Source organism: Sparus aurata, chromosome 7 (assembly GCF_900880675.1).
Source record: "Sparus aurata chromosome 7, fSpaAur1.1, whole genome shotgun sequence".
NCBI lineage: Eukaryota > Metazoa > Chordata > Actinopteri > Spariformes > Sparidae > Sparus > Sparus aurata.
Window position 1 is genome coordinate 30,237,770 of NC_044193.1, and position 19,209 is coordinate 30,256,978.

General features: G+C 43.6%; 2 protein-coding genes across 2 annotated transcripts; one reads left to right on the forward strand and one right to left on the reverse strand.

The window, feature by feature from the left end:
• The first annotated feature begins 1,219 nt into the window (after nt 1-1,219).
• nsfl1c (NSFL1 (p97) cofactor (p47)) lies at nt 1,220-14,415 on the forward strand. Its single transcript, XM_030422370.1, has 9 exons — nt 1,220-1,376; nt 2,575-2,675; nt 2,830-2,907; nt 4,485-4,650; nt 4,752-4,847; nt 5,569-5,678; nt 5,875-6,012; nt 8,317-8,487; nt 13,319-14,415. The coding sequence occupies exons 1-9, from the start codon at nt 1,275-1,277 to the stop codon at nt 13,479-13,481; spliced, it is 1,125 nt and encodes a 374-aa protein (XP_030278230.1). The 5' UTR covers nt 1,220-1,274; the 3' UTR covers nt 13,482-14,415.
• Nucleotides 14,416-15,553: 1,138 nt separating this feature from the next.
• On the reverse strand, nt 15,554-18,454 carry LOC115584651 (uncharacterized). Its single transcript, XM_030422203.1, has 2 exons — nt 15,814-18,454; nt 15,554-15,628 (listed from the first exon to the last, which is right to left on the reverse strand). Exon 1 carries the CDS (start codon nt 18,390-18,392, stop codon nt 16,101-16,103), a length of 2,292 nt encoding a protein of 763 aa, XP_030278063.1. The 5' UTR covers nt 18,393-18,454; the 3' UTR covers nt 15,554-15,628; nt 15,814-16,100.
• Nucleotides 18,455-19,209: the final 755 nt, after the last annotated feature.

The window sequence follows — 19,209 nt, forward strand, 5'->3', positions numbered from 1 at the left end:
GTAGGTGGCGCTATAATGGATGCAATCGCGTTTTTGCCTGTAACTTCCACATTTTAAATAACACATTCGCAAACCTTATATCCATATGTTCCCTGAATAGAGCTGGGTTTTCTGACATAGGACACGCCCATTTCTGCTGCACATTTCGTTCGCTAAATCGCCAAATATGCAAAACCTACTTTTTCGAACTCCTCCTTGGGATTTTCTCCGATCTGCGTTAAACTTGCCACGTACACTCTTCAGCCCGGTCAAAAAATGCGCAAATTATAAACGAACAAATTTCTGAAGCTAGCTATGATAATGTAAACTGTTTGATATCTCGGTCAAACTAAATGCTATTAACACAAAATTTGAGATACTTGGTTGCCATGACACTGGGAAAGGATGAGCCGAATTTGGTGAATTTTGGCCACTAGGAGGTGCTGAAAAGATGGGAAGTTTTTATCTCTTGAACGGCTTCACCGATTTTTACAAAATTTGGTCGGTATGATGTAGGGCCAATCCTGAGGCCATATCTTGAAAGTGGTCATTACTGGTCAATGTAGGCATGGCTTATTAAAACAAATCCAAATTGGCACACATTCGGCCATTTGCACTTCCAGTGCACTTCCCATTACAGCGACTACCCCAGCTCAGACGTTAGCCTGTGTCCTCACTTTTGCCCCGTGCCCGTCATCCTTTGGGAGCCAACTTCCGTGGGCTCTGCGGTGCGCAGGGTCCGAGTCCCGCGGGGGGACTTGGCCCCCGTTTATAACTGCTTGCAGTTCTAGTTACAATTGTACATAGTCAAAGCATATGTAAAGCCTAAACCAGTGTGATCATTTGTTACCAAATATGATTTTAATAAATGTTATATGGAACTATACTGGTCCTAAGTTTTATGCAGTAATATGCAGCCAGCTATACTGGCACGTTTTCCTCTGCTGCCTGGGTCCAGGGATCATTGTTCTGAGCAGAGAATGCTCATGACATGATGTAGTTTTATAACCTGTGGATACATTGCCACCTGGCGGCCAAAATAATGTTAGCCGTGCAGCAAATCGTGATTATCAACAAATAAGACTGAGGACGAATACAATTAAAAGAGTCTCTTATATTTCTTTTGTAATGTACAAGTGTAATTTAATCCATATTTTAAGCCTTTTTTTTCTCAATATACTGTGTTTGTCCAAGTCTCTTTTGTTACGGTCCCTTGCTCAAACCGGATAGGAACCACCATCTGTTGGTTGTTTCCTCAGGTGGAGGCGGACGAGTAGTCGAAGGAGCAAATCAAAATGGCGAGCCAAGAAGAGTCTGTCCGGGAGTTCGTCGCTGTTACTGATGTGGATGAGGAGCGGGCCCGGTTTTTCCTGGAGTCTGCCGGCTGGAATTTGCAGGTACGCCCTTTGTAGATTTGCCCTGCCGTTGTGGTGGAAAATCCGAAAAAATCCAAGGAAACAGTGGTGAGATAACATGTGTCAGACAAATAGCCCGCCGGCTAACGTTAGCCTGTGTTGCCGGTAATTTGTGCAAGTCACCCTTTGACAATGGCAAGGCAGTTGTACACTTGACACAGCCACTGTTACATAAAGGTTCATTTCTGTTGTCTCATTACAAAGCAGTTTGCCATTAAATTTTGGCTAATGCTAATCTGCCGTTCTCCATTGATCCGCCCTAGCTAGCGTTAGCGTAAAGCTAAGTACATGTTAACCTAATCTAGCAATCAACATTCGTTAGCTTGTGATGCTGCATTGTCATTTGTCCCGGTGAAGTATTATCGTCATGACTGGCAGCGTTAAGTAAGAACATAAACATGAACCTCAGCACTTCTAGTACATTGCGAAAACGAAATTGAATGATTGTTGTGACTCGAGGAGCACCTGCTCAGTGACGATAGAATAAAAAGAAACTTATTTATTAGCTTAGCTTGGCTGCTAGTTGTCAATGTTTCTGCCTGCTATCTTTTTCGTGTCATGGAAGGGTCAAGAATTCCAGTATAGAAGTGTAAACACAAAAGTTATCTAGCTTTTAGGTGAACTCAATACTAGTCACCAATAATACAGGACGCTTGCTAGGTAAGTAGTTGCGTTTGTCAAGCAGTCTGTCCAGTGAGTTACAGTATCACGCACATTCTTGAAGATCAGTTGATTTCAGTTAACAGTCCATTTTCCATGAATTCACGTGGAAATCAGTTTCATATCTGCTTGCTGATGTAAATCAATCGGCCAGACAGTCGAGTCTCTTTCAAACTACTTAAATTTTATAAAAACAGTAATAGTAAAACACTGAGAAAAGAAGTACAAGACAATGGCTTCCATTATATATCTGATGTGGTAACGTGTTGCAAAAAAACATAATAGTTTTTTCCAATTTTAAGTTTTAGATCAGATTAATGAAATATTGTTGAGTTGACATCTAAAAGAAAAAAAATAATGAGATCAGATGACAGCCAGGCATTTCCTATGGAGCCCTGGGTCTGGCAGTTGATGGAGCAACTGGCTCTAAAAACTGCAGCTGCCTTGATCTCGTGAGATTATCGTTGACATTGGGATCAAGTTGGCCACAAATCTAATAGACACATTTGTGCCCCCCCAGCTTGCGCTCGCCAGTTTCTTTGAGGATGGAGCTGATGACGACATAGTGACACTTCCTCAACCTGAGGGAGGCTCTTCAGTGTCCCGGTCTGCAGGGCCAAGGTAATGCTGCTATTATTAATGCTGCACTTTGATTTGTTTGCACTCTGCTTCTTTGTCCAACAAAGGCCAGTGCCTGGGGCTATAATGACATGCAGTTAACTTCAGAGACTTTTTTTTTTACAGTGTGTCAACCACATGTTTTTGTTATTTTTAGCTCTCAGCCCAGAGTGACCTCCTTCCGAGATCTGATGCATGAGGCAGAGGAGGAGAGTGATGAAGAGGAAGGCCAGAGGTAAACTTACATCTCAATATTGTCCATTCATCTTTTGTAGGAAAAAAGTTTCTTAATTTTAACAATGCCAGGTGAAGAATCCAGCCTTGAATAATCTTTGAGTTATTTTTAAGAGCCATCTTCTCTTTTTTAGGCTGTGATTTATGGTGTTTTCATACCTGTAGGATGTTTTTTTTTTTTTGTTGGTCTGGACCAAGGCAAAGAAATTATACATTGTTGCATTTTAGTTCAGTTGTAGTTCCTGTTCTCTCTGACTATTACAAACCAACCAAGAGGAGTAAACATGAAGTCATATAGACTGACAGGTAAGTTGGTTAATTGGCATTTTTGTCAATAGTCATCCAGCATCATTAGTACATCATAATGATCCTGGGTTGTTTGCATTCTGATCTGACCCAAGAAATTGACAGATGGCGCGCAGGTGGTCGAGTGGTTAGAGCGCATGCCATAAACGCAGCCGACCCCGGTTCAATTCTGGCCGGAGGTCCTTTGCTGCATGTCACATCCCCCTCTCTCTCCCATATTTCCTATCTGTCTACTGCTTAACAAAGGTGTCTATGCCAGAAGAAAATCTTAAAAAAAAAAAAAAAAAGACATTGACAGATCAGGGTTGATGATGTATCAGTTGGTTGTATGTTGTAAAATTAGCTTTTGGAAGTCTTTCGAGTCCTCCTAAATGGCTGCGACAGTTGATCAGGGCTGTATTCAATGCTGTGTGTCTGAGCTGCAATTCTCAGTTTTTGGATGGTAGATAGTCACACCTAGTGGGGTGATTCCAGAATGCACCAAACTATTTTTGGTCTCACACTGTTCACTGTGAGCTGGTCGTGCTTTTCTGCAGCATCAACAGATTCTGCTGCTGGGGCAGTGCAGTAAGGCTGGTTGTGAAGGGACTGTGTGGGGCGGCAAATGTCTGTTTACACTCTTTTTATTACAGACAGTACAGTAAGCAACATAAAAATAATTCTTGTCTAGAGTCTTTTATAATACATAATACATAATTTGCATTCCACATTTTTAATGTCTGACGTAAAAGATGTAAGAAAGTAACCAGTGTTACATAGTCAGTGGCTTCCATGTCAGTACCTGAACCAACCAGCTGCCTGACCAATACTGTGTATGTGCAAATCCAAACAGAGATGAGAAAGAAGCGAGAAGTCTCACTCCTTAGCAACTTCCACCATCAGCCCTGGATGTGTAATGTTTTCTTTATGAGGTATATGATCTGCTGCCACTGGCAAAGAGGAAAGGAGTCGATCTAGTATTTCTAGCAGGTTTGACCAACCTTTAACCTGCATATATACACTCGGGTTGCTCTAAAAATGGCAATAGAGGGAAATATAAGCAGTCCAAGCTGACCAATCTCAGTCCTTGGAGTCTAGCAGCAAAAGGTGGTAGCATGGCGTGAAGTTAATTTGCCCTCTTGATATTGCACATCCTGCGATTTGACTGTTGCACAAGCTCACATTGTGGTGCCCATGCTAAAATTATATATTGTGCACCCAGCGCAATCTCAGAATTGAGATCGCGCTTCTGTTTTCATTAGACCCATCTCATTTGCTTTTCCACCATGGCAGGTTTTTTGCGGGGGGATCAGAGCGTAGTGGGCAGCAGATCGTTGGGCCTCCCAAGAAGAAGAGCTCAAATGAGGTGGTGGAGGATTTGTTCAAAGGGGCCAGGGAACATGGAGCTGTGCCTCTGGACCGGAGTGGGAGAGGGCCAGGAGAGCCCAGCAAATCCAAGGTAAAGGGAACTTTACAAGACCAAAGTGTTGTCCTTTAACATTTCGTTTGTCAATTGTATAGTCTCTCATTTTTGTTTTATTGTCTTGTCTCATCATTAAGCCCTTCCTTGGTGGAGGCTACAGGCTAGGCGCAGCTCCTGAGGAGGAGTCAGCCTATGTGGCTGGAGAGAGACAGGCCTCCAACAGCCAGCAGGATGTGAGTACAAAACCATGATGGGCCCTATTTTCTTTGCTTTTGTGCAGATCAAGCTATCTTTCTGCCCTCTTGGTGGCTTTTTGGCTGATAGAGCAAGTGATCAGTCAACCAACTTTGCTGCTGGTCACCTGTTTCTGCACACGTTAGGTTATGCATAGTTTTAATGAAACCTTTTTTCAGGCAGTCACAGGTGTCATGCTGTTCTTTATACTGCTGTTTTATCTATATACCTGTCATTAAAGTAGACAGTCTAAATCAACACCACTGGCACTCATTTTTCCTGCATTTTCAAGTCTGCACCTTGCTGTTGCTACTGTGCAGTCAGTGGTGTATTGTTGTAATTCCCTTCACCTCCCCAGCCTCCTCCTGCATGAGCATTTCGATGTGGTTTCAGTATCTATACAATTATATGTATTCAAATTTTGTGTGTTATATGCTGAGTACGGGTGTTACTTAGAAAGTCTGTCAAGGTCTGTTAATCAAACTTAAGTAAGTTCTGGAGCATGCCATAGTCAGATTTAAATATTTAATATTGTTTGTTGTACAGTAGTTGACAAACATGTCCTGGTTGAAATCCCTCTTTGAACACATGTCTTATTTGCATTACTTCTTAGTTTTTCTGTTGATTATGTCTCATGTATCATTTTCCAGGGGACCCTCTAATCATTATTTGTGTGTGTGTGTGTGTGTGTGTGTGTGTGTGTGTGTGTGTGTGTGTTAGGTACACGTGGTGCTTAAGCTATGGAAGACAGGTTTCAGTCTGGATAATGGTGAACTCAGAAACTACAGTGATCCTGGCAATGCCAACTTCCTTGAGGCAATCAGAAGGGGGTGAGATTGTTAAATTGTTGTGATTCATAGAAAGGTTCATTATGAGGACATAATGTGTCCTTAGTGTTTATATCTTAATATGGATTGGTAAATAAGTTATGTTTGCTGATTTCAGTGATTGTTTTCTGGGCTGCATTAAGAACACTGATGGCAGGTGTTTAAGGCCTCAGTTCACCTGTTGATTGTTCTCATGTAGGGAGATTCCCCTGGAGTTGAGGCAGCGGTCTCGAGGAGGTCAGGTCAACTTGGACATGGAGGACCACAGGGATGAGGATTTCAGCAAACCAAAGGTTGCCTTCAGGGCCTTTGGAGGTGAAGGACAGAAGTTGGGAAGGTAGGATTTATGAGAAGTCTTGTTCTATATTGTTTGTCATTCAGTGTGGGTATTGACTTTCTTTAAGGGCTTGTTCCAGATAAATGACTGGGCCCATATTCACATATTCAGACTTTTATCTTAATGTTAGGAGTACTTCTAAATCGGACTAAAAGTTTTTATGTAGGAGTCGTTTCTTAAAAGTAATTCACAAAGCTGCTGAGACCTACTTTTAGTTATGAAAACAGTGAACTCCTAAACTAGAAGTAACTCTCTGTTGCTATGGATGATGTCATTTTATAAGGACGCACTTAGAAGTGGTGACAATGGTGATTGGTTGTTGAGTGACAGGGCAGCCCATTGAAAAGTCATGTAGGCTACGCAATGCATGAAGTGAAAATAAGGAAGTTGCCTACAAGCCCATGACAAAGCCTATGAAAAGATATTGGATAAAGAAATGTATTTAAGAGGAGAATTAGGTGCCCCCCCCCCCCAAAACAAAAACACTTCGGCCAAAAATTACAAATTAGAGGATTGCGATGAAAAGCGTGAATTGTCAATAAAAGCGGCATTTGCTCGAAAAGCTGCGTCAAACAACTCTCCATTTAAATTCGGGAATCGTGTGTTGATTCGGGCCATTTCACAACAATGTCCAGTATATTGTAACATGCGTCAAAGACAATTTGTGTTAGATGGAATGCAACTTTTTCCGATTGACAAAAGCGCTATTCGCACGGGACTAGTATAACCTGGGGACCTCCAGTAATTTGTAATAATTGCGGAGGTCGTCTGTGATCTTAATCCCGTGCGAATCTGCCATGTCCTTAATTTGTAATGTAAAAATTCCACCGCAAATTACCTATTATATTTTACCAAACACAGAGGTCATTTGATAATATTAGTCCAGTGCGAATCGTCATCTCTGTGATTTGGGGTCGTTTTTTGTTTTTCTTAAGGTTTTTTGTGTTTTCCACACCTTTTTCTGCCTTTTTCCCGGTCGAGAATTATGGAGGCTGCATTGGGAATTATAAATGAAAGTTTTGACAGCATTTTGGGTACAAATTCAGGAGGCTCATCAGAAGAGCGAAATCTCTAAAGATGATTAGATGTATTACATGCATGGCAGCATGCGGTAAGGAACATTTTTCCATCTTTCAACAGGCTCACCAGTTATTATATTAAAAATATCCATATCTAACCGTTGTGCTGCTCCAGTAAGGGCTCCAGTGCGATCGATCCGGGGGAATATGTCAGTAAATTCGAGTTAAAACACAGACTTCGCTTATCATGTGCGAATGCGCAGCACGAAACACTGACGTGGTGGGATAATTTCTAAATCACTTGAGGTCCCCAGGTAATACTAGTCCCGTGCGAAGAGCTGCATTTTCCCCCTAGACAAATACCGGAGTGTTGCCAAACATTTTAACTCTGGCGTTATTGGATTGTTCGGTTGGTTGGGGACGTTATTGTGTCCCTCACCAATTCCCTGTCATTTAGCGTCTCCAAAACATTCAGCTGTGACTAGTTCTTAGTGAGTTAGGAGTCCTCTGGACTACTTCTAAGGTCTCCCAGACTTAGGTGCTACTTTTAGGCTTAAAATGTTTTGTGAATAACTCTTATTTTCAAAAATTAGGAGTCCTAAAGTTACGACTGACACGCCGATTATTTTTGGGAGTTGCTCCTTAATTCGGCTGTTAGGAGCTACTTTTAGCCTTAAGATTCTTTGTGAATACGGGCCCTGGTTTCTAATCAGTCTGTTGAAGTTCATTCAAATCTCAAGGACAGAGTTATATCTAGTCATTTAGTCAAATCAGAGTACTCTTACAGCACTGAGAATAGCCCTAATCAAGAAAGCAACACATTATGAATTACTCATGATCTGCAAACAGTTGTATCCAACAGTGCTCCTCTTTTCCCTTCAGTACAGGATCCAAAATAATTATTGTTTATGTTATCAATGTCCAGTGAAAGCCATCTTTCTCCAAATTGTTTTTTCTCCAATAAATTGAATTATTAAATATTGAATAATTGCAATAAGCTTACCTAATAATGGACTTAATGCTAGAGTGTTGGTTGAAACACTTAGTCAAACATTACATTTATCTGAAAGCTGAAGAGTGTACCATGTTTAGCGCTATTAAAAAAAAAACGCAGCGTATCCGTTTGGCTGCATTTGTTTTCCCTGCTCCCCTTCCCTCCATCTCTCTGTCACTCGCACGTCTCAAACACACAGCCCCTCCCAACATCTGGCAAAAGTCAGGATTTCAAGAAAGTTTCATATCACCCCCCACAATAAATGCATCTTTTTCCATTCTCCTCCTCTAGTGCCACGCCAGAGTTGACTACAGCTCCGGCCACCTCCCAGCATGACCAGGCTGCCAATGAGGCTCAAGCCAGCTCCTCTGTGACCCTCGACCCCTCCCAACCTGTCACTAACATTCAGATCCGACTGGCCGACGGCGGCAGACTGGTCCAGAAGTTCAACCATACCCACAGGTGATTGATTCACTCTTTACAGCTCAAAGCTGGCAGACACAGAGGTCAGACAGCTGCACTAGCAGTACGTTTCTGCGGGTCTGTGGAATTGTTTCCTGGCCTATTACAGAGACAGCAGACCGACATATTTAGAGTGGATATATTTCAGTAAAGCCTTGTTTAATTAACTAGTGCAGTGCCCGTAAGAAAAGTGTATTCCTATTAAAAAGTGGGAGGTTAAGGAGCTTTTTCATGGATGGCCAAATGAGGCTGTGTTTGAAGGTGGGACGTCAGGGATATTTAGGTTTGTTGTGAAATCCGATATTCCAGGGTATAATTGGCTGTTTTTGACTATTTTTGATTTTGCCATTGTATTTCATCTTAAAAGCTATTTACTTGGTGTCATTATTTTCAGCACAACCTCACATGTGTGACTATACAGTTACTTTTTTTATTTTGACATACTGTATTAACACAATGGACCTAAAATCACAAAAAAAACATGAAATCTGAGTAGAAAAAGTTAGATTTTTTACTGTGAAAACCACAAATATGTTTAACAAACCATTTTATTTTTTTTTTTTTTTTACTTATAATGCAAATATAAATTGTTGTTTATCTAAATGTGTGCATACATTTAAAAAAATTACAAAGTTATATGTAACTATTTACATTTAAATGCAGGCAATGCTCAGGTCTGCCTGTGCTCCTTCCAGCTGAATGAAGAGCTGCACTGCCTGCTCCATATTCAGCATCTTCTCATTATTCTGACTCATTAAACAAAAAAACGACTCCACTACACACTAAACACACTACACCAAACACTACATAACACACTAACTACACACTCCAAACACGCTAAATGTCACAAATCTCTCAACTCTCACACACACCGACCGTCGTTGCATGTCAGTCATCCGCCTAGGTCCCTCCCACAACTTCCTGTTCCTCAACAACCAAACTTGCTGCTTGGACACTTTCGTGACAAAAGCCCGTTTTTACCGTTTCTTCCTGCACCAGACACAAAGCAAACGTGACGGCAATGTTCGCGAAAAAGCATGGCGGACATTATTTACCCTAGGTCCGGTTTTGGACGTGCCGATGCTTCCGGTCCGTCGCTTCGGGAGGTGGGCCGTCCGAACATCCACAGATTCCGATTCCACTTTGTTGTCCGCGCGTCTCTGGATCTCCTCAGACCCGAACAGACTCGGTCCGGACTCGTTTAATCTCATTAATCCACAACAGTCAGTTTAGATGCACAGAACAGAACGGGACGGGACGGAACCGCTGGCAAAATCCCAGTCCAGCTCGCGCCGCTGCAGGTATAAATCTGCTTGTTTCTTAAAGGAGAACTTCGGTCGATTTAAACATGCAGCTTCATTGCTCAAGCTACCCTTGACTTGCCAGTACCGAAGACGCAAACACATTTGGTCAAACCATTACAGAGCTCCGTGAACGCAGATTTAGCATTGAACGCTAACAGCATGGGGTCAGAACTTTACACTGTGTTTTAAGCGTCTTAACATGCTCCACATCTCACACCAAAAGTTATGCAACATCAGCAGACACCTTAGCACACAGCACTGTAGCGTGTATGACTCAAACTGAATAAAAAAGTAGTTAAAACAGTGTGTTTGTGCAAGGAGCTACTTACCTGTTTGTTGACATCCGTGTCTTCCGGTAGCTAGACCAAACTAGTCAATCCGTCGAGCGTGCGCTTACTCCCTCACTGGTGGAGACTGAAACGTGTTCCAGCATTTTCGTGTTTCTGTTCATAATGTACATGTCCATGTTACAGCCTGTCATGAGCCATGAGCCTTACAATAGCCTGTTAAGCCTGTTAAGTGCACACTCGGTGGATATACTAGTTTGGTCTAGCTACCGGAAGACGCGGATGTCAACAAACAGGTAAGTAGCTGCTTGCACAAACACACTGTTTTAACTACTTTTTTATTCATTTTGAGTCATACACGCTACAGTGCTGTGTTGTAAGGTGTCTGCTGATGTTGCATACCTTCTGGTGTGAGATGTGGAGCATGTTAAGACGCTTAAAACACAGTGTAAAGTTCTGACCCCATGCTGTTAGCGTTCAATGCTAAGTCTCCGTTCACGGAGCTCTGTAATGGCTGGACCAAATGTTTTCGCGTCTTCGGTACTGGCAAGTCAAGGGTTGCTTGAGCAATGAAGCTGCATGTTTAAATCGACCGAAGTTCTCCTTTAAGGTGGGGGGTCGCGGTGGGCTCTGCAGTGATTGGCTCTGGTGCGCGCGTGGCCACGGTGTGCAGTGATTGGCTCTGGTGCGCACGTGACTGTAGTGGCTCCGGTGGACATGCTCGTGGAATTTGTAAAGCATTTATGAAATAATTTATTAACAGTATCATTGCAGTCCAAACAAATGCGAAATAGCACACCCTTGAACCATGCAGCAGCCATGTTGAAACTCTCAGGTCAGTCTGATCTTGATCCGCAGAGATATTTGAGGAATACACACACACACACACACACACACACACACACACACACACACACACACACAGACAGAGGTTATTTGCTTTTATAGAGAGATAATAGAGGCTCAATACATATTTGTCTTCCTCTGATGTTAAATGACTGCTCAGTGATGTAGTCAACGATTACAGAGCCAAGCAGAATTATCATTGGCCTGCAAGCATGTGATTATGCTAGTCATTTCAACAAAAAACGTTGGGTTGTATAGATAATAGAGGTGGGGGAAAAAAATCGATATTGCAATATATTGTTGTGCTCTCTGTCGCAATAAATAATCGATACACTGACGGCAAATATCGATATTTTATTACAACACACATTATGGATTTACCCCATTGTCACCGTCAGTACTTAATCTCTCCTGTCCTGTTTGTGGGGGCGCTAATCCCGTAAATGAGGGTAAAGTAGGCGTAAGCAGCGGCCGGTGAAGAAGACGAGTTAACAACAGAAGAAGAACAGATGCAAGAATGGCGGAGAATACGAATAACGAAAAACAAATCAAAGACCCACCCAAGTTTCCACTCTAAAGTGTGGACCCACTTCGGCTTTTACGAGACAGATGACGCGAGAACACTGGTGCGGTCGTTATCGCCGTCAGCCGGGGGACCGACGGACGAACGGACGCTCGTCACCCACTAACCCACTAACACTCACTACAAAGCAGCTAACATTGAAAATGAGTATAGTGGCTGAGCTAGCAGTATAGCGGCGCAGCGCCGCTGTTCCACCGTCTGGAAGACGGGAGAGAACCCTGAGCTGGACACATTAAAGTGCATGAATATTAATAACATGTCTTATGTAAACCAGGACAGTGCTTTCTGATACTGAAAAGTCAGTAGCAACTTGTATTATGTAAAATTGGGCCCGTTTTAGTTTAACAATAGCTAAACAAGATAAGAATAACATAAAAATTAAATTAAATATTGGGCACATTTCAGTATGCAACCAATTATGTGCAGAGTTATGTTCACCCATCCAGTACCTGGGAGGTGGGAACATGAAAGTGCTTTGGGTCAACCTGGACACATCAAGGCATATTAAATTTATATAAAATAAAATAAAATAAATGCAATAGATGTATAAGACGTTTTCCTTTTTATGGGTATTTTTTCTTTTTCAGTCACATATCGTGATATATCGTTGTTGAAATGTCTTGCAATATATCGAATATTGCAGATATCGTGTATCGTGATATTATCATTATCGTGGGCCAAATATCGTCACAGTTTCGAATCGTGATTTACCCGTATCGTCCCACCCCTAATAGATGATGTGACATAATGAGGTTGGTACTGGTGTTGGCTTATACCCCCTTTACAGTGACCATAAAACCCACTAATGCTCACTAACATCTGACTTTTGTGTGCAGTGTGAAGGTATATGATTGGGATATACTCCTTGGTCAACTGACACTGCAGTAGCAACAATGGATTGGTACTGCACATGTGTAGCTCTCATCAAAGTTCAGAAAGAAGCAAGATGTCTCACTCCTTAGCAATTTCATTTATCATCTCTGGAAAAAAAACTGTGCGTCTAAGTTTTGTCAGTAATCAAATTGATTATTTTATTTATTTTAATTATTATTTGTATTATTGTTACTCAAAATTTTAACAAGACAAAATGATAAGACAAACTGTTTGTGGTCTGAAATTTCCCCTCAGCAGTTAGTGATGAGTGATAAGTTGCTTAAAAGAAAAATAACAGGGCTATTATCTGAAACCATTCTCCTTAATCACCATTCTCTAAATGAGCATACAGTGCTATTACATGGTATTCTTCTGAGTCACCTAAGTAAGAGAGACATTATAAAGTGTCCCATCCAGTTCAGCTGAACCTGTGCATGTTTTGCTAGCAACCAGGTCCATCTGAGCATGCAGCTCAACACTAGAGCCCAATAATTTCAGGTTTATCTGAAGCCATTTTCAACAGCAGTTAACTGACCAATCAAGCTGCTTTTTGACTCTCCTCCAATGCAACGAGTTGATCCCTTGGATGCTGTTATCATTCAATTTTTTAGTTGTTTTTTTTTTGTAAAAAAAAAAAATCCTGTAATTAAGTAATACTCCTAGTCTGTTGAGATTCTTAATAATCTAAATGTTTTACTTATTTTTCAATAATCGGAGATATTAAATTTTTTTTAATATACTTTTCGGTGCGGACACTCAAAATACCAGAAGTTTCAGCAAATATGTGAAACCAAGTCAAAATAATTGTATATCGCTGAAAGAAATGCAAATATCAATCCCCAGGTTGTTGTTGTCATTTGAATAGATCATGTTAACTACATTTCATGCTGTTAGACAAACTGTAGTGAAAGCCATATTTCTTGCCTTGTGTCCCTCAGGGTGTCTGACCTGCGGCAGTTTGTGGTGGCTGCCCGGCCTGCCATGGCTGCCAGAGAGTTTGTTCTCATGACCACCTTCCCCAACATGGAGCTGACGGATGAGAGCAAGACGCTGCAGCAGGCCAACCTCCTCAACGCTGTCATTGTCCAGCGGCTAAAGTGAGGGGGCAGAGTAGGAGCGACCCCCCACAGTGATGTGGCTGATTAACTGCAGACCTGTGAAACCTGCTGCCCCTTCTGAGGGAGGAGAAATCATGGACTTATGTATGGACTTCTAATTTCTGATTTTTTTTTTTTTTTTCTAAAGTGATCCATTACATTCTGCTCCCCAGACCCCCACTCTCACCCTCCCCTCTCTGTGGTCTGTGAATGGCAGGGATGAGGGGGGGAACCAAAAAGAGTTTAATTAAGAGCTGTTGGAAAGCCGACAGATGCTGTTGAATAGTGGTTTTGATGGGGATGTGTTTACCTGACAACAGTGTGGTTTAATCAACCCTGCAGCAATGGAGCTATCTGAAGACCACACTTTTCCATCTTCATTTGACCCTTCAGCTGTATTTTCAGGTGCTGGGGCCTCGCCAGATTCATGCAGAACCACATGAGGAATACTAGTCTTACAGTAAAAGGTCATATTGATAGTGTGGTTTTGTACACATTTCCATTTCTCTCCACATTGTTTTTTTGGGAGAGAGAAGAGTAATGATGTGACAAAACAAAGGTTTTTTTTTTCTCCAAAACAACCGATACCAGTAGCCTTACGCTCACCTGCATAACTAACCCGTCCCTTTGTTCAACTAAGATGGAGTTGATTTTATTAAACTGCCTTTTTTCCCTCTGACTTTCTTTTCCTTTAAAGATTATAGGATTGTCCCAGTTAGACAGTGGCATTTTGATATTGTGTAGCAAACAGTTACACATGGCTTTATTATCAAACCACTGGTTGAGCATAAGAACATAAGGATTGTAAACACTGGTTTGTAGTAGTGGAAGTGGAATTCCTATTGACACACTGACATCTTCTATGCATCCTGGAGCAACACAGAAATATGTTTGGACCTCTGGTAAAATAAATCCATTTTATGGTTGATGTATAAAGAGCCTGGTGTCTTGTGTTTTTTTTCTTATATGTGGGGAAATAGACATTTATCACTTTAGTAACATATGGGAAACATGAATTAAAGTTTGAAATGGTCCTCTGTGAACTAACTCTCATCTCACTGTGTCAGTTAGAAGAGATGGCTGGTCAGCCTTTAGTCCTGATGCTGTGTCACTCTGCTGTGCTGAGGTAGAGGGACAGGAGCACCTGCTGCTGTGTCAGTGGGCTGGTGGTGAAATATGTTAAAGTGCATCTGAAGAGAGAAGTATATGTGACCACCTCATGTTACATTTTAATAAAGATTAAAAAAATAAACAGATGCTTGGTGTGTGCTATACATAAGACTAATGGAAAACTAATAGCATTTTAACTGACATACAAGCAGGAAAGACATCTGTAAAATAACACCTGAACAGGCCTAACGTTAACTTTCCAAATGCAGGGCTGTACGCTTAGCTTTTTCACTAGGAGCACAGGTGCTCCTAAATGAAAACATTTAGGAGCACAGAAAAAATTTAGGAGCACTATGAAATTTCTTAAATAACACAATTTTATTATTAACACTCAAATCACGTGCACAGTAACACACATGTGCACTCAAACATATAAACACAGTGCCATCATAAGGCCTACTGCAACCCTCAATTAAACACAGAGAACATCCCTGTCCCACATCTTTTTGTAGTCAGGTCGCCTGGCACTCTTGGCTGAGTTTATCCAGTGTGTGAAAAAAGAAAGAAGTTGTAAGCTATGACCAGTGTTGGGCACGATACTTTTAAACTGACTGACTAACTGAGTTAGTAACTGAATTACTCCACTATAAAAATAATTAGTTACCAGGAAAAGTAAGTATTGCGTTACTTTTATTTATTCCCCCTTTTGAGCTCGGCATTCATTTTAGAGTACTCGGCATCTACATATTTAGAAAATGTATTTATGCATGGCGGACCGGCTCCTGTTCTCCCCGATATTTTACCAATGAGTGCTCTGAAGGAGTCTGAGTCAACTGTTGATAACGGGAGCAAGTTCTCAACAACATACCTGAAAAATAGTGTTAGTGGTAGGGTGGTTGGAGAGCACGGATCGCCGTGGAGAGTCCGGTCAGGGCTCTGGTGGGTCTCAATAACCAGGCCGTGGGGTGCAGAGAGAGTTCTTTATTTCTTATAAAGTTGTTGGCTCTTACAGGCACTTCGTTGTGAGTGTGTGTGTGGTTTCTAGAATATACACAGAACAAACAGGGTGAAATTCACACTACTGTTAACATTTTCATACAGCAAAAGGGGTAATAACCAACAGTAGCTTAAAGGTTTACCACATTAACACACTGCTTATTACTTAACTCAAGGTAATTACAATACACAAGATAATTATTATTGATATCAAACTGAGATCTACTTACAGGACAAATGGACGCACACATCCGTCTTAAAAGGAAAAAACTAGACCTGGAACACCAAAACGACTGAAAACTGCCAGAAACAACTCTTTTGTGACCTTTTAGACCTCTCTCCCTTTTTGCAGCTAGCAGACTAGTCCAAACCGGTTCCTGTTGCTAGGCAGAACAGCAACAGTGCGCCCTCTAGTGGTCAAAGACGAGCTACTCTCTTCTCAGCTCCTGGTGGCAGACAGCCTTTTCAACAGCCGCCCCCGAATTCAAGAAGTGAATTCGAACCAGTGTAAAGGCCTCTATTCCTCTTCAGGAAGAGAAGGGAGACTTATAAGTCTTGCCACAGGTCGGGTGTACGTTCTGTCTTTTACCAACACCTCGGCAGACCGAACACGGTTGTCAGCTCCAGGAAAGACTTGAATGACCTTTCCCACAGGCCAGAGGGCTCGGGGCAGCTGGTTGTCAACAATCATAGCAATATTCCCCACTTTTAAGTCCACAGCTTCTGTCCGCCATTTCTGGCGGGCCTGGAGTCCAGGAAGGTAATGTTTGAGGAAATGTTTCCAGAATTGGTCAGCCAGTATCTGGCTATGTCGCCATCTCCGCCGGCCTAGTATCTCTGGGCCTTCATAGACAACCTGGGGCAGGGAGGCATCACGCCGCCCCATGAGGAGACAGTTCGGGGTGATGGGATCAGGATCTGCAATGTCCGATGAGACATAACCAAGAGGTTTGGAATTTAGTATTCCTTCAATCTCAGTAAGAACAGTGCGCAACACCTCCTCTGTAACTGTCTGGGCCCCAATGGTGACTTGAAGTGCAGCTTTTAGAGAACGAATCTCCCGCTCCCAGCATCCTCCAAAGTGCGGTGATCCTGGAGGGTTGAAAGCAAATCGGATTTGCTGGCTGGCGAGTTGGGCTTGGAGCTCGGGTTGGAGGGATTGGAAAGCCTGCCATAGCTCTCTTTCTCCTCCTCTAAAATTTGTGCCTTGGTCACACAGGAGCTCATGGGGCTTTCCTCGTTGGGCGATGAAGTGTCTCAGAGCCATCAGGAACGCATCGGTGTCCATACTGCTGAGAAGATCCACATGAACTGCTCGGGTTGTCATACATTTGAACCGTATCCCCCACCTTTTTTCATTTCTGCGACCAATCTTGATCATATATGGCCCAAAGCAGTCGACGCCGGTGGAGTAGAAGGCAGGCTCAAATATGCGCTGTCTAGCCGGGGGAAGGTCAGCCATCTTGGGTGGATCGGGTCTTCCTCTCCACTTTCTACACTCCGTGCACTTCCTTTGGTGCCGACGCACTGCTTCACGCCCCCGCAGTATCCAATACCGTCTCCTAATTTCTGCAAACACTCTCTCCGGCCCCAGATGATGCAGCTTGACATCATAGTCCTGTATGATCAACTTGGTCAGAGGGTGCTGGGGATCGAGAATGATGGGGTGAATTGTGTCTGCTGTGAGGTCGCTGCAGCGGCGGAGACGGCCTCCCACTCTGATGAGTCCTGTTGCCTCGTCAAGCTCTGGAGCCAGTGACATGAGGCGGCTGGATTTTGCCACTGGTTTGCTTGCAGTTAGCAGAGCAGACTCCTCTGGGAAAGAGTCTCTCTGTGCCTGTTTCAAGGCCTCCAGTTCAGCAGCAACATAGTCGTCGGCGGTCACAGGAGTTGAAAGGTTGGCCGCCCCATGCAGCTGGTGGGCAGTGACCTTCAAATAGTCACTCAAGGTTTGATGCTGCTGTGGGTCTGGCGCAGTTAAAACTGTAGTCAACAGCACAGCCATAGCAGATTGCCTCATCTCACTTTCCGGCTCATTATGGGGGGGGCATGGGGGCTTTGGCCAATCCTCTGGCCGCTGCTCCAGGAATGCTGGGCCATAGGTCCACCTGCCACCATTAGCTAGGTCCAGGAGAGTGAGACCTCGAGTGATGTCATCTGCTGGGTTGTCTCCTGATGGCACATATCGCCATGTAGCAGATCCTGTCAGCTCTTGGATTTCCGCCACACGCGTCCCTACAAAAACCTTGTAGCGGCATGAATCTGATGACAACCAGGTGAGAACCGTTGATGAGTCAGACCATAGAGTGAGGCTATGGATGGGGAGGGTCAGCTCTGTGGTAATGACCTTGGAGAGCTGTGCGCCAGTGAGGGCCGCACACAACTCCAGACGAGGGATGGACTGCTGTTTCTTGGGAGCCACACGGGACCGTGCAGCAAGGAAAGAAACCTCAACCTTGCCCTGTGGGTTCTCAGTCCTGAGATAGGCCACGGCTCCATACGCCTGCTCTGATGCATCACTGAACACATGGATATCTCTTACACTGCAGGGGTGGTCCATGTCATCACTGGAGTAGCACCTGGGCAGAGTTACCTTTGGCAGGTGTTCAAGCTCCGCCTCCCACAGGCGCCAGGAATGCAGCAGGTCATCCGGGAGCTGTGGGTCGTCCCAATCTCTCTTCTTGTTCCACAGACACTGAACAAGGACCTTCGCTCTGGTGGTGTAGGGTATAATGTAACCGAGAGGGTCATATTGGCTGGCAAGAACTTTATATATGTTCCTCATCGTGGCCACTGAGCAATCCACCATGCGATGCTTATAGGACAGTGTATCTGACTGGCAGTGCCAGTGTAATCCGAGGGCTGGCTCCTGGACATCTGGCCGACCATAGCTCTAGCAGCTTCTCTTGAAGTTAAGCTGTGTAGACAGTTGTCTACATAGAATGACTTCTCTATGATGACCCGCACGTCCTCCTCTGACTGAGTGTGGTCCTGCACGTGCTTCTGCAATGCAAATGTGGCACAGCAGGGGCTGCAAGTGGTCCCGAAGGGGAGGACTTGCCACTCGTACACACTTGGCAGGCTTTCTGGCCTCAGGTCCCTCCACAGAAACCTCAGCAGTGTTCTGTCGGTCTGGAGCAGCCGCACTTGGTGGAACATCCCTCGGATGTCACTGCTAAAGGCGAGGGCATGCTCTCGGAAGCGGAGCAGCACGGCAAGCAATGAGGGGCCTAAGGGAGGACCTGGCAGAAGGAGCTCATTCAGATTGTGTCCTTGATACTGGAAGGAGCAGTTATACACCACACGGTTCTTCCCATTGTGTTGGACTATATGGTGTGGTATATACCAGGACTCTTCTGTGGTGTCCACCTGATCTGGCTCCACCTTCACAACATAGCCTGCATCCACCAGTTTATTGATCTCTGCTTGATAGGCGGTGGCTTGCTCTGAGTCTTTCAATAACCTCCTCTCGATGCTCCTAAGCTGCGGCAAAACAGCTTCGGGTGGAGCGTGTAGCTGAGGCATGTTCTTAACTCTCAGGAGGGGTGTGGCGTAGCGCTCAATGCCGTTGACATTCACTCTGATGGTCTGCTCCTGAAGTAGATGAATAGCTTCCTGGTCTTGGC